Genomic DNA, 16,191 nt, shown 5'->3' on the forward strand with positions numbered 1-16,191 from the left:
AAAATTGCAAAACAGATAAATTTTTAAAAAAAATCAATAACCAACCATAACTGGTGCACCTCAATACCTATTTGTCTTTTTTGACAATTTCTTAAATAGGGCACTTGTCGCCTATTTGTAATTATAAAAAGCTAATAGCATATGTGAGGTTATTGCAGAAAACTCCTTAGTGGCGATTAGAGAACATAACCCATAGTTACTAAAAAAAATTATGAACACATAAGACAAAATTCAAATAACACACCTGGAGCAGTTCACTTAATAAATAAAAAGGAAAAAAATATTTTTAGATTTTCTTTTAACATTTTAGGCATATCCTTACATATCCTTAAATATCTTTAGATATATTTATACTTTTCAACTAGACAAATAAATGGCTCCAAGGCAGTCCTTCTATCATTACATAGTTGCAATGGTTTTTATCAGACTTGAGCCAAATCAATGGCTCTCTTTCCTTGTAAGAACCTCTGGAAAAACACCTCAGTGTAATCCTCCACCTTCAAATTTCTGTACATTCTTGGTCTCATATCATTCACTAGTTCATCCGCTGGTCCTATCACTTTTTCAGGTAAATTCGAACAAAACATAGCAATAGATATCCTATCCTTGTCCGAAAATGTGACCACCCTATGAACAGAGCTCTTAAATATTCCATTGCTCATTATCTGCAAAATTTATAACAATGTTATAATGTTATAATGTCAATTGCATTTTGTCCAAAATAACTAGGACAAAAAATTCTGAAAGTATTTTACCTCCATTTGATCTCCTATATTAATAATCAAAGCATGAGGGGAAGTGGTCACTGTGATCAATTCGCCATCTTTCATTACCTGAAGTCCCTCTACATCTTTGTCAGGTAAAATTACAGTGATCAGAGAGCCATCGGTGTGAGGTTTGAGGCCGAAGACAAGATCAGGTTTCGAACAATGTGGATAGTAATTAAATCCTGCAAATATAGTGAACTTGTCTCCGAGATGGCTAACGAAGAAATCTTCATTCAGTTCCAGTGACTTTGCAGTTGTCTTCAGGACATTCTCAATTAACATTTTTGTGTTCATTGTGTATTCATGCAATACATCCCTGCATGCATAATTTATGCAAGCCATTAATGTATTTCTTTGTTGTAATCTTGGGCATACAAAAGAAATCAGCTATAATTGGCAAAAACTCTAATTACCATGAGACACATCAATTCAGCAGTTCACTTCTCAATTTTCACCAAGAGTTCTTTATGTTCAATGAAGGCGTAAACATGATAATCAGAGGCAATATTATTTTCAAACAAGAAACAATTGTAGGAGTATGCTCAGTAATCTAGTTCATGATGATTGCTAATGAATTACTGAACCAAAATGTTATTTCTATCAACCACATCTAAACTAAAGCTAAGTCCTCGTCTCTGTTTTTTCTCCATGAGATTTGTCATTATTTGCGTACTTACACTTAAAATTTGTGACAAAGCAACTCTTTTAACACGTGCATGTTTCTACCAAATAGAGTTTAGAAAAAAAATTCAATAAACATGCCTTTTCAGCATTTGGTAATTGACCATCGGTTATAAATTAAAGGAACAAATGATGAGTAAAGACTTTTATGAAGCTTCATGAGAGTAAAGACTGTCCAATACCTCAAAGAATTTGGATTTGTTGGCCAAAGTTCTAGTTTCCTTGCATCTTCAGGTTGGACTAAGAGATCAAGGCGGTCAGTCCAGTCAAGGATCTGGCCTTCTCCTATAACTTCATCATTTCCATATCCCTCTTGTCCAAACTGTCCATCTCTTATATTGCTATATTTTTGCTTCTCCTCCATTCGAAGTTTAAAAAAACCTCTTGCAACATCTCGTAGTTCATCCAGAAAAGATGATGCCATGCCATGATTGATCACCTAAAACATGAGATTGGTGCAGGAGATCATATGGTATAAAATGAGTTCTTTAATGAAGAAATCAGAAATATAATAACACAGTGGCCATTGAGTCAAAGTATATATATTAGCTTGCACGATTGAGTTAGTAATTACTAAAAGGGTAGCAACCAAACCAAAAATAAAAACAGAAACAAACCCTAAAAATCTCATCTTTTCTTAATTCGTCATCAACCCAAGCAAACCCAAATCCCAAAAGGAGGAGAAGAATTAAGGAAAAGATGGAAAAGGGCTCACCTGAAACATGCCCCAGGACTGAATAGCAGTTTTGATCTCCTCGGCGTCATCCGGCTGGCCGAGATGGACGACGGGAAGCGGAGCGGTCAGCGGCGGCGGAGCATCGAGTGGGTGTTGGGACTCTTTGATGATGTAATCAGTGGGCGGCGCTTCTCCGGCCTCCGCCCTCGCTTGGACCATCTTGCGCTCGGTGCTGACGCTCTTCACCGGTGGGCTCATCGGAGCATCCATCGATGAACTCAACGAAGAGAGGAAGAGAAACGAAAGCGGTGCTCTGTAATGGTGAATGGCTGGCTGATTTTGTCCAAACTTTAATGCCACGTGTCGTGCATGCGAAATTGGCAATATACCCTTATAAATATATATATATATATATGGGCATCCAAATATTTTTGTGTTTCTACTCATTATTTATTTTTATTTTTTTTTCAATCCAAAATAAACTAAAAAATTCATTTTAAAAAACTACTATTTCTTTTACCTATCTCTTTAGTTTTTAAAAGTATGTATATATATATATAATTTGAAAAATTACTATTTATTTTACCTCTTCTCTACATTTTATTTTTTAAATATATATATATATATATTTCAATGGACAAACCTTATGAGCACCGTGCTTCGAAAGAAAGTCAGTCTTAATTTTTTTTTTGTCCAAAATTAATCTTATTATTGCTTGGTTATCTTAGTTATGGTTTTAAAAAATATTTTTTTAAAAAAAAAAGACTAGTTTATATATAAATAAATATAATTTTTATGAATATATATATATATCAGAAATTATCCATTTGTACAAAGGTATGCAAGTGATTTTCTTTATATATAAATATTCCTAGATTGTGTGTTTGTTGTATAAATGAGGTTAATTGATTGAGGAAAATTTTATGCACATAAAATTTGAGTGTATGATTTGAAAAAAAAATACACGAGAAATTAAGTCAAGTTTTTTTAAAAAATTAATACTTTAGGTCACGAATTAATTGATTATATTTTAAATATAATGTGTTTTTTCACTATTAGTCGATTGTTATTAATTTATTTTTTTTAATTGAATTATTTTGTGTTTTTATTAGATATATAAAGTTTGTATAATTTTTGGAAATAAAGCATAAAAAATATTTATATATAAGTATGTGTTTTTACCAATTTTGTTCAAATGGGCCTATAATATATTGAATATGTGTAATTATTCACATGATATTGAATTTATTAATGTTTAATATTCGTTTGACAGAAGATTAGATATGTGTTAAGAAATATAGGTTGATATTTTTCAATAGGATATATATATATATATATATATGATAAAAAGTACAATAAAATTTCAACTTCATTTTCAATAGGGTATTCAAATATCTTATGAGGAAATAATTTACTTGTTACATACATGCTGAAACTTCTCTTACATGTGTCTAATATGGCTACAAGTCACGTAGTCCATTTACATTAAATAGTTCCAGTGCCCTTATCAGACTTGAGCCCAATCAATAGCCCTCTTTTCTTGGTAGAACCTCGGGATAAATACCTTAAGATAGTCTTTACCTTCAAATTATTGTACATCCTTTGTCTCATATCATTCATTAGTTCATCTATTTGTCCTATCACTTTTCTGGGTAATTAAATTTATACAAAATAACTAGTTATTTTCACTCATAACTACAAATATTTGTACTTTATAGTGCTACAACCATAACACAAAAGCCACTTAACTACTTATCATTAGCACGTGAGTATATAATGGCCTGTTTTGATGCTAGTGCCGGCGAGTTTGCTAACATGGCACTGACTTGAGCTGGCATGGCATTGACTCTGCGCCTCCACATCAGCAAATTCACCAGAAATAATCTCAAAATAGCTCATTATGGCCTCACGTGCAATCGGATAGAAGTTAAGTGGTTTTGTGTTACAAAAAATAGTTTTGTGGCCACATCGTTATAAAATGCAAACATTTGTGGCCACGAGTGAAATGAAGCCCAAAATATAGCAATACATATCTTATCCTTGCACAAAAATGTGGCCACCCTATTAATAGGGATCTTAAATATTTCATTGCTTATTACCTGCAAAAATTAGAACAATTTTATAATGTTATAATATTAATTATACTTACAACCAACACTTATGCCCATAAGCAGGAGTATAATAGCTAAACAAAAAAGTTTATGAGCAGTGTGTATGCTCGTAAGCTAGGGCATAAGGGTCAGATAGAGAAGTAGATGGGCAAGACATATGTCCATAAGGGGGTCGCAAGTATTTAACAGAGAAGCTTAAGGTCCAAAGCTTATGGCCATAAACTAGACCGTAACGCCTAGACAGAAGACCTTACAAGTAAGCTTATGTTTGTAAGATGGCCAAAAGGCACGTGACCTTTTATCTCTAGTTTTTACATTTGAAAGTAATCCATAAGGAATTAGGTATAAAAGGATTTATTGAGGGTTTTGAGAGTATTTTTAGTGGCCTAACGAAGGGAAGAGAGAAGATGACTTCTAGGGGTTTTTTTCCGACAATCCAAGTGATCAGATACCAAGAGTCTATGAAATCAAGGAAGCCATTGAGAAGTGTTCTTGGCGGCATTTGTGGAAGGCTCATGGGGATTCATCATATATTCGGGACGGAGAACCTAAAGGGAGTTTTAATGCCTTTTATTGCTTATATTGCTTCTCTTGGATAGTATGATTGTTCTCCATTGATGGAGAACTAAACTTCATGGTCATTAGGCAAAGATAGAACCTATGATTTATCCTGAAGGTAATGGTTGTAGATAAACAACCGCAGTCTCACAGGGCGTGAGCCCGGTGAGCCTACAAGGACTCAAAACCTAACTCAGAGAAGAGAATGTAATAAACTACTAGAAATATAGAATACATGTACAACTTTAGGAATACATCATATGTTCAAATACAGAATAACAAGAATGCAAAAATGTCCTAAAGTGCAGAGTTTGGTGTCCATACAAAAAAACATTAACACAAGATACAACTCTAACGGGAAATACAACTATCAATAGCTCGCTAAACAATCCCTGGGTCTACTGCTCATGATCTGAAAAGAATTTAAAACAATTTCATGAGCTCACTAATTCAATAAGTAATCCAAAATTTGAAAATGAAACTTGAGTTGAAATATGTCGAGTAATTAGGACCAAAACAAGAGTTTTCCAACATTTTTAAAAGAAAGCAAGATAGTAGTACAATCAGGTCAAATGTAATCATTATCCCATAATTTTTGTATTTGGAAAATACTGGAATTGGTGAAGCAAAATAGAAGAGTAATATATTACCAAGTAATAGTGTTTGTCTCCAAGTTCACTATAGTTGTCAAAAGTCATTTGTTTACCCTCAATGAGACTAGCCAGAATAACAGAGGTCATTTATTTACCCTTAGTAACCCAAGAATGAGTATCAGAAGCTGTTATTATTTCACTGACTGATCGACATAAAACTGCAATCTCATTTTTACAGGAAATTCTTGTCAATAAGGTCAGTGTTTAACCCTCACTTAATAGGGTTAAGTACAATTCACTTGGAGACTAATAAAACCATATAAAATCAGATAATTTTGCAGACATAGCCCCACATTTTACATATATTCTGAATACCATATGAATAATTTCATAAGCAATTTATATAGGAGCTTAAATTGTTACAAAATAAAGTGATAGATAAACAACAATAAGAGAAAATATTAAGGAAGAGTAAATAAATAAATAAAATTTAATAATCACAAAAGCTTGAAAATTAATGATGAGAACAGGATACACAACCACAAATAAAAAATTAATTAAACAAAAGAATAATAAAATAGTTAATATTCCAAGATAATAATTGCAGTTAAAATACTCAATACTTAAAGAACAACAAAAATAATTAAATGAACAATTAAATGAAGAGGATAATTATAGTTTTAAAAGTTAAGTAGATAAACAAATAGGTTGATAATAGTTGAAAAACTGAGTGTAGTTTATTAGAAATTCTAAAATGTAATAATAAAAAAAAAAAAAAAACATGAGTTCAAGTGGATTACTTACTTGGTAACCTAACTCCAAGATACGATTTGAATTCCAATATCACTTCTCAAAATGGTCCTAATTCCCAAAGATTGACAACAGTCAAATATCACCTAAAACTACCCTACAGATGTACAACTTATGCATGAGGGAGCACATGCATTAACTAAACATGAGTTAAGCCCTAAACATCTAAGAATGCACTGGACAAATTCAATACTTAGGCATGCAGGGAACGCTTCAAGTTTTAAAGAATGAACATTTGGGGGAAAAAAAACCAAAGCTAACCGCTATCCTAACAATATATATATATATATATATATATATATATATTTCAAAAGGCAGAAGTAGGTCTCAAGTTCAGATGGAAGAAGAACAAAACAAATGCTAGTAAGAATAAGAAGAAAAAGAAAATAAAGGTTAAGTCAACATCACTCATGAAATTTCTAAGCAGCAATGACTGAGGCAAATGCATGAATATATATATAACAATATACACTTATATACAAGAGGTTGCAGGTTAGAATATACATATATATACATATATATATATACATATATACACGCACATGTAACTATATACACTCATGCACGGATCTCAACTTGGGTTTATGAGTATCCAGATCCAATCCTTTTATCAAACACAATTTACAAACCAAAATCAAAGATGGTTGCATGCGGTGTTGGCCGGCACCTGAAATTTGCAGGTTGCTGGCTGCAAAGCCATTTTAAATCTAAAGCTTGAGGACAACTCATCAATACCTCAAAAGCTAGAACCAGGACATCACATGATAACTGAGCCACTAGAAGTAGTAGCAAAGAAGATAAGGTCCTAAACAAGCCCGGTTTAAGCGAGCTCAATGGAATGGAATGAATGAAAAAAGTAGTTCAGATCATTGCTACAAAGGATAGACACACTAGGTTTTAGCATGCAAAATCATGCACCAAATAAATTAAATTTAAGCAAGTTTTAAAAACAACTACTCACGCATCAAGTTCTACAACAACCAAAAGATCAAAGAAACTTACCTGGAACTTGTTGAAGAATTAGCGATTCACTGCTCCTCTTAGCCTCGCTCCGACCGTCAAAGAACTCCAATAGTGCTTCACTTTAATCTTCTCTATATACAGAAGATTGGCGTTGAAGACAACGGTTCAAGCCAAGATATCGTGGCACGTGTGCATTTGCGTTTTAGGAGCCACATTAGCCTTTATCAAAAACATGTCTTTACTCCACTCAATTAGACTAGCTCCCGCCCAATGATTGCTCTAAAAGGTTAAATTGTTCAATAGGACTTCTTCCCCTCACATTTTTAGGGGTCCTAATTTTAGGAAAGAGACCTCTGTGACAAGATTAAGAAATATTGATCTCGAAGGTCAAAATGAGTTTTTCAACCTATAAAACCAAATTTCTCTCTTTGTGAGCTTATCTAACTCTAGTAAACTCAATCCTTTCAGTTGTTCCCATTTACTGGATGTCATCATTCAAACTACCACTCTTGGTTATCAAACAAATAGAGCCAATCCGTTGGACTTCCTTTGGTCTGGACCGGACATTAAACATCTTGCTTGTAAATTAGTTAGTTGGAAACAACTATGTTGGGTACGAGAACAAGGTGGTTGGGAAATTTTGTACTTGAGAGTATTTCAACAAGGCCTTATCTGGGAAGTGGTTGTGGTAGATAGCTACAAGTGAAGTGAAGCATGGTGCACCTTCAAAGTAATTTTGTTCAACTACTTTCAATATCATAGCTGGTGGAATATATTCCTCCCATACCCCAAAAGAACATTCTTTTTTGGAATGGTTTTCTCAGCTGTTTACTGACCTTCAGAGGATGCATCACTCAAGCTATTAGAAATGGGGCAACCATTTTTTTGTTTTTTGGGCTAACCATTGGCTCAATGGTCATGCCTCGATGAACATCTAGCCACAAAGTTTTAGAGACTCATTTTTGCCTTGGGGATTTGTAGGAGACCTTGCACACTTTCTATCTGTGCTGCCTTTGGATCTAAACTTGGAAGTAGTGGATTTTTTTCACTCGGACCAATGCTCTTTATGCTTAAGATGAGGATAAGAAATGGTGGAGTCCCACAGCTAATGGAAGATTCCTAGTCAAATCATTATATAGTTTCCTATATGATGGAAGCATGATGTAAGGGGACCCAAATCTTCTGGACTAAGCTGTGTCCACGAAAGATAAATCCCTTTAACTAGTTAGCCTAGAAAAATAAAATTCTGACATTTAAGAATCTCGCCAAAAGGAAGTGTAATAAACTCATAACCCCGACATGTGTCACATGTCACTTAGCTATTGAAATGGCTAACCGCCACTTTCTTCAATGCTATTTTATCAAGTCAGTCTAGAACCAATATTCCAGGCAACTTTTTCAACTACCTTACATTCTGAATTCTGAAAAAATATAGGGTGCTCGTGGAGAAAAAACTTTTAGATCCCCAATACTTGATATCGGGGATCTTTTGATATTGACAATCACATGAAATCTTTGGCTAGAGCGGGATGACTGTATTTTTAATGAAAGTCTCTTCTTCATTCGATAATCTTAAAGATTAATTATATTATATTGTTGTGGGTATCTACAGTGCCAGATGGAAAAAAGGAAGAAAATGGAGGGTTCCATGATTGCTATTCGTCGTAACTTGGAGTTCATGGGATTCCGCTCGGAGACAACTATAGTAAGTAAAACCAATGAGGTGGTTCCCTCTCAAGTCATGAGATAGTATCTACTTTGAGTTCCTTCTCCCTAGGATACTGCACTCTAGAGTTCTATTTTATGTGTTGTTTTTGGTTTTTGTTATCCTATTATAAATCCAATCCTACTTGATTAATTGTTGTTGTGTTATTGTTGCTTTTCTCTAGTCCCGTCTTGTTAAAGTTCTTTCTTTCGGTTTTGTTATACTTCTTTTTTATTTTTCTTTAATGCATATGGTTTATCCAACCTTTGGAAAGAAAAAAATTGACATTTTCAATAGGGTGTATATGATAAAAACAAAAACAAAAACAAAATTTTAACTACATTTTCATTAACTCATTAAAATAACTTACATGGAAATATTTTGCTTGTCACATATCCTGAAATTTCTCCACTCACCTATGTGTAAAATGGCTACAAGGTGAGTAATCTTTTTTGTCATCGAATTGTTCTTGTGTTTTTATCAGAATCGAGCCCAATCAAGAGCCCTCTTTCCTAGTAAGAACCTCTGGATAAACACCTCAAGATAGTCCTTCACCTTCAAATTTTTGTACATCCTTGGTCTCATATCATTCACTAGTTCATTTGCTGGTCCTATCACTTTTTTCTGGAAATTCACACAAAACATAGCAATAGATATCCTATCCTTGTCTGAAAATGTGACCACATATGAACAGGGCTCTTAAATATTCCATTGCTAATTATCTGGATAATTTAGAACAATGCTATAATGTTATAATGTTAATTGCATTTTGTTGAAAGTAACTAGGACGGAAAATTCTGCAAGTATTTACCTCCATTTGATCTCCTATATTAAAGATCAAAGCATGAGGGCAAGTGGTCACTGTGATCCATTCGCTGTCTTTCAATACCTGAAGTCATTCTACATCTTTGTCAGGTAAATTATAGTGATCAGAGAGCAATCGGTGTGAGGTTTGAGGCCGAAGACAAGATTAGGCTTCGAACAATGTCTACGGTAAACATTTGTAGGGAAATATATTAAAATCGTAGGTAAAAATTATCATCTACGAAAAAAAATCGTAGATCCAAACGTAGAGAATACCCCGTAGGTACTAGTATTTAGCTACGATTTCAAGTTTTCGTAGCCCAAACTTGGAACCTTTCTCTACGTTATTTTCGTAGAGAAATGTAAATGAAATTTGTGGCTAAATTTAAAAAATCGTGGAGATAAAAGATTATTTGCTACTGAATAAAATTGTAGGCAATGAGTTTTCAGTAATTCTCTACGAAATTTAGTTACAAAAAAATTTCGTTGAGAATAGTGGATTTGTCTTGTTCCATTATGCTTTCTCTACCATAATTTTTCGTAGAGAATTGTGGGATTTGTCTACAATTTTTCATTTTCGTAGTGATTTTTATCTACAATTTTTCATTTTCGTAGCTACAATTATTTTTTTGCAATCAATGTTTAACAAATTGTAGGCAATGGTTTAAAGTTTTTCACTCGCAATATTAATATAAAAATAGTGCTAATAATTCATTGTTAATATAAATATTGAATTCAAAGGTATCCCAAAAGTAACATGTTCAATAAAACCATTTGGTCTACAATCATTCCAAAAACTAAGTTACCATCCAAATACAAAAGCATCAAAAGACCAAAGTATCAATGCTAACTTGTCTCTACCACTTGTATCATAAAAGAAATCCATGCAAATTTGTGTCCCACTCCTTTATCAATACTTTCCCTGCAATAAATTATAAAATAAAATTACTATATATATATCACATATAATATTTCATAAAAAAAAACTTAAATTTTTATTTAAAAGTTACTCTTAGAATAAGTTTGTTATCCAAGCAAAAAGAAGTAAATACCAAAGATATCAAACCTGAGAAAATTACAACAACCATATAGTGATTAAACTTGGTGATCACCTTGTTTATCTCCACTGCACAATAAATGAAAAATATCAAATAAAAACTTTTATTAAGTTGCATCATAATGTGGTAAACATAATCATATAATACCTTTTAGTATTTTCTTCATGCTCATCATATTTTGCTCCTAATATATGCCTTAACATTTTTTCATGCTTTGTCAATTGAGCTCCTCGATTGGTTTTATTTTCAAGAACCTCAACTTCATATTTCTTTTTCCACATATTTTTTTTCTTCTTCAAGATCTTTAATGATCTTAGCATGTCCACATCTTGAAGCATTTGGCTTTGGACCATAACCTAATCCTTTAATATACCCAGATCGAGTGCCAAGAACCTCATCACAAATTTTGTCAACGTCAACATCCTGATTCTCATCTATAGCTTTCTTAAACTTTTGCTGCATTGCACACTAAATTCACAAAAAAAAAGTATGCATAAACTTTCAATAATATAAATAAAAATCTATATAGATATCATAATTAACTCACGTAGTTTGCTTTTGCTTCTAAAGATGCCCATCCTTTTCCTTTCTTATAGTGAGTGCTTTTATACAATTCAATCCTATTACACTCATGTTGTTCATCTATTATACTTTCATCATCCTTCTTCATCTATGTCATGGGAAAAAACAAAAGTGACTATATATAAACTCTATTTATAAGATTGAAAGTTAAGTTTATCTTACAAGTTCATGACGAACAACAACAAAGGATTTGGATCCTTGATTATGGGGTGTTTTCATGTACGATCTGCTTACTTTTGCTTTTTTAGCCCTTTCCTGTAAAAGAAAAGTTCAACAGATTCTTGAAATCAAGTAATATAAAAACACATTACTAATAATTATTAACAAAATACATGTATGTACCTTAGTTTTATCATTATCCCAATAATCACACAAATCCTCCCAATTCGCTTGAGTAATAAACTCATTAGGTTTTTTCTTCCTTGCATCCTCATAATCAGAAAAACTCAAATAATACTTCTTTAAAGATTGACGATGATCTCTAATTCTATTTTTCAATATAGCAACTACACAATCAGCTATCCTTGGATTTGTCTCGATGTCAATAACATCCAAATTCATCTGAAAAGAAATTACTAAATCAACAATATATAAACTACATATCTTATTTAATATAAACCATTCTTACCCTAAGACGCTCAAATGATGGTTTTATGTGCTCCTTCCAGTCAAGTTTCTTGAATGATCGTGGACAAGGTAAATAAGTCCGAGCAATAACACCCAACTCATTTGATAGCTTTGCCGATTGAACCCTGTCTAATGGTCTACCTTGATCTATATCAATATAAATAGGAAGCTTATTTTTTGTTATTTTCACCAACTTTTGCAAATCATATCCTCGTGTCACACCTCTGCAATTTTTCTTTGTTGCACTAGAAGCTACAAAAAAATTCAAAGTCTATAAATAATGCAAAATATAAAACAAAAAAAAAAACTCATATAGTATAAACATCCAATGTAGTAAAGATGACTATAATAAATACATAGTATACATTTTAACTATGTTTATTTAGCTAATATTAAAAGCATCCACAAAATAAACAAAGGTAAGTAAATAATTTCCAACTTACATCCAAAAAATTGAATTTCTGTCCGAAAGTTTTCTATGTCATCTTGACAAAACCAATCTTCCTTAAGCTGAAGAAAACAATAAATAAAAAATAACTCAATGTTAGCAAAGTGAATAAGTTTTTAAATGCTATAATGTATAAATACACAATTCATTATTAAAGGCTAACTTACAAAATATGGGTAGCCATCTAAAGCAAAATTTGTAGGGAAGAAGCCACTAGTGATTGCACTAGTGATTGCACCAGGGGGCGGCTTTGATGCAGCTTGGTTCGGTAAACTCATCAACCAAACAAAGGCAAATTCATTGGATGTAGTCAGTCACCACATATATAATCTTGGTTCAGGTAATTAAATTTGTTACCTGAAAAGTGAAATTTCAGTTGGTGACTCTGATTTCCGACAAGTTTGTAGGTGTGGATGACCAATTGATTGACAGGATTCTTGATCCCAAGTATCTTGATCGTGAGGAATCGGTCTTCAGAAATCTTCAAAGCATACTTAGAAGCTCAGGAAGTTCGGCAGGAAAAGCCTACAACAGTGGCAGAAACCTTGCAACAAATTCATTTGTTTTCAGCTTTTGGTGAGACAATGGCATATATATCCACATAGTTTCAAATCTGAGAAACAGAAAAACAAGTAATTTTCTTACATTTGTTTTTGCTTCAACACAATAGGTATTTGGATCAGCTTGGAATGGCATCAAAATATGACACCAAGACTTACTGCAGACAAAGCTTGATTGGCGGAAACTATGGCCTACTCAACACAACCACCTTCAAACCAAATCCTGATTACTACAGGTGCGTCTGCAATTGCTCAAACAATGTAAATGAATAATCATATCAATCAAACGAAGATGATATATATATACACATCAATAATTCATTTCTTTCATAATACAGTGCTCTCTTGTGGCACCAATTGATGGGGCGAAATGTCCTAGAAACAAGCTTTAACAGCACAAATAAGATCAGAGCATATGCTCACAGTGCAAGAAAATCAGTAAGATAAAAAAAGACACAATACCTTTTTTTCTTCTTCCGTGTATTATATTTCTTTGCCTTCACTTTTCAGAGAGGGGTAACAGTGCTCTTGATCAACCTTGAAGGCAATAGAACAAGTCAAGTGTATATCACTTCTCAAGTATTCCACAGTAAATAAGTCTCAGAGTTGGGCAAAAAAAGATCAAGTTTTCATAATCATAAAATTTCCAGAGCTAGTAGACACATGAGATATGAGTACCACCTTACAGCCAAGGATGCCAAATTGCAGAGCCAAGCAATGCTTCTGAATAATAATACCCTGGAAGTGGACTCCAATGGAAATATTCCAAAACTCGAGCCCGTCGAAGTAAAATCACATGAGCCTATAACCATCAAACCATTTTCAATTGTATTTGCTCATATTCCTTACTTTCGTGCTCCTGCCTGTAAGAGAAAGCTTGCATTAACTTCCTAAACCTGCCATTGAGGCTGCAAGTTTTGCAAGATGTTGAACAAAAATAAATAAATAAGTAAAAAGAAAATTTTCTTTTAAACCTAAGAAAAAGTTTCTCCAGTTTTTTCCCCTTGCGCATTCATCTGCCAGTGATTTTTTCAACAACACATTCAGAAACTATAAGAAAAATCAATTTACAAGATCAAACGAAGAACATTTCTTATTATAGATACAAAAAGCGTATAAGACAGACACATCATTTGTCTGATTTGGAGCCTCTTATGTATAGGAAAGGCAACTTAGTCAACTGGAACTTCAACCTCCATTTTCATGCCAGACTTGCTAAGAATCTGAAAGGTGTGTGCATGTATGAGCCATAAATGCACTGTGCATAGCAGAAATGAGAATTTCATATTACTCAAAGAAGAAAACAATTGGGTAATCACACAAATCATGAGTACAGATAACAGAAAATTGAACTTCAGAAGTTAGGAAATTTATTTATCTATTCTTCTCCAGCGGGTGGAGATATGTAAGAGCAACAAAACATCATGGACAATTAAATAGAAACGTAAAAAACATATATAAAGAGAGTTGATGCACAGTTTTTATGCATAAAGCAAGAAAAAATCCTTTATTGAGAAGAATTAGTAAACAACAGAGTATCAATTATAGTGGCAATTATTGTGAAGTTATCAGGAATCATTACCTAATGCTTCGAAATAACTTTTTTGTGAGTCTGTGCTTCAGCAGAATTAATAAACATAGCAAGTACAAAAAATTTCATAAAAAAGCAAAATTTTCTTTGAAACTATCGAGCCTGCCCATGTCCTCTTTAGTGGTTGTTCATTTTTACATATCTCTGTTACACTGAAATCAAAATGAATAAAAATATCCATGTCACACGTGAATGATAAAAAGTCCTACTTTTCTTTTCTTGTTTCTTTGCACTGAAAAAAACCATCACGTAGCAGAACAATTTGATACGGGAAGATTGTTATTCCAAACTGATTCAATGGCTCAAGACCATAAAAAAAATTGCACCAATTATAGATAGCATATGCAATACACCAGAACGATGTATTGTTCCTTACTCAGCAAAAATACCAATGGTATCCCATTGGCTTCAATTTTGCTATAGCATCAGTATTTTTGTGTAGATAACTTCTTTAAGTAAATAAATTAATAAATTGTAAATTGCTTTAATAAAATGATACTATGAGGGCAATCGCAAATCCAAAAAAAACATAAATCTATCATATGCTCAATTTCTGTTGTCTCCACCAGTACATACTAATGAGCAAACTGAGCTATAAATCATAAATTGAACATTCAGACTCTTGGATTAAAAAACACTGTTTGCATGTTCCAAGAAAATTACCTTTATGAAATCATCAAATAAAAGAGAAGAGCTCCTTGCGTAACCAGCTTCTTCCAATAATCGGCTTAAGACTTGTTAACATGATACGTGATTAAGAAAGCATAATATAAGTTACATTTGAACAAGGATAAATTATTAGTCAAAGAGGAAAAAACTTTAAATGCACAAACAGTGAAACACGCACATAAAGGTCATCTAATGGAGTCTAGATTAACATTATCCATAAGCAAGATATTTTTGCAAAACCAAAAATATAATTACAAAAAACAGAAAAACCATGAAAGCAAACCTGTTCTCTTTTAATACACTACTTATATAGCACACTACAAAATTTGGAACTGGGAAACTATTGACAGTTTATGAAACATTTAAATATACAAATTGATGATGTATTCAGCCTCATCTCCAACCAAATGTTTTGAAGGTCAAAACCTAATGTTATCTCAGACGCTAATAAAAAACCCTCTCCTTTTCCAAATTTGATACCGTCTATAAAAGGAGGAATAAAGAATGGGCTGAACCATCCATACTCATCAATAACAAACTCTTCAGAATGTAAAATACTCTTGCCATTTAAATCTTCAATATGGGTGAAGTTCTGAACATAATCAATAAATTTATATTTCCTGTAAAGCTTGGATGCTCCTTGATCTTCCTTTCCTAGAGCATAAAATACACAAAGAATTGTACAAGTTGATACATGATAAAATAAGCATTAGATATAGACAATTTCCAAAGCCTACCTTGGGAATAAATTATATTTCACCACCTATTTATAATTTCACTACCAAAGTTAAGTAACAGTTTTATCAGTCTAAATAGGGGTGTCAAACGGGCCGGGCCAGCCCGGGCCCACAACGGCCCATGCACTATGCGTGCTCGGGCCGGCACGGCCCGTCTAGAAATCGTGCCGGGTCGGCACGGCCCACCAACCACCAAGGTCGGCCCAGCACGTGGCCCGGCCCAGTTATATTATATTTATATTTTTTATTTT

The 16,191-nt window shown here is 33.1% G+C and overlaps 2 protein-coding genes and 1 pseudogene across 2 annotated transcripts; 1 reads left to right on the forward strand and 2 right to left on the reverse strand.

The window, feature by feature from the left end:
* Nucleotides 1-255: 255 nt before the first annotated feature.
* On the reverse strand, nucleotides 256-2,415 carry LOC120255428 (probable 2-oxoglutarate-dependent dioxygenase ANS). Its single transcript, XM_039263249.1, has 4 exons — nucleotides 2,164-2,415; nucleotides 1,631-1,887; nucleotides 756-1,083; nucleotides 256-665 (listed from the first exon to the last, which is right to left on the reverse strand). Exons 1-4 carry the CDS (start codon nucleotides 2,392-2,394, stop codon nucleotides 423-425), a joined length of 1,059 nt encoding a protein of 352 aa, XP_039119183.1. The 5' UTR covers nucleotides 2,395-2,415; the 3' UTR covers nucleotides 256-422.
* Nucleotides 2,416-10,420: 8,005 nt separating this feature from the next.
* LOC120255431 lies at nucleotides 10,421-12,153 on the reverse strand. Its single transcript, XM_039263253.1, has 7 exons — nucleotides 11,937-12,153; nucleotides 11,651-11,869; nucleotides 11,471-11,563; nucleotides 11,274-11,396; nucleotides 10,874-11,194; nucleotides 10,735-10,794; nucleotides 10,421-10,590 (listed from the first exon to the last, which is right to left on the reverse strand). The coding sequence occupies exons 2-5, from the start codon at nucleotides 11,867-11,869 to the stop codon at nucleotides 10,988-10,990; spliced, it is 642 nt and encodes a 213-aa protein (XP_039119187.1). The 5' UTR covers nucleotides 11,937-12,153; the 3' UTR covers nucleotides 10,421-10,590; nucleotides 10,735-10,794; nucleotides 10,874-10,987.
* Nucleotides 12,154-12,476: 323 nt separating this feature from the next.
* LOC120255433 lies at nucleotides 12,477-13,837 on the forward strand (annotated as a pseudogene).
* Nucleotides 13,838-16,191: the final 2,354 nt, after the last annotated feature.

Source organism: Dioscorea cayenensis, unplaced genomic scaffold (assembly GCF_009730915.1).
Source record: "Dioscorea cayenensis subsp. rotundata cultivar TDr96_F1 unplaced genomic scaffold, TDr96_F1_v2_PseudoChromosome.rev07_lg8_w22 25.fasta BLBR01000998.1, whole genome shotgun sequence".
Lineage (NCBI taxonomy): Eukaryota > Viridiplantae > Streptophyta > Magnoliopsida > Dioscoreales > Dioscoreaceae > Dioscorea > Dioscorea cayenensis.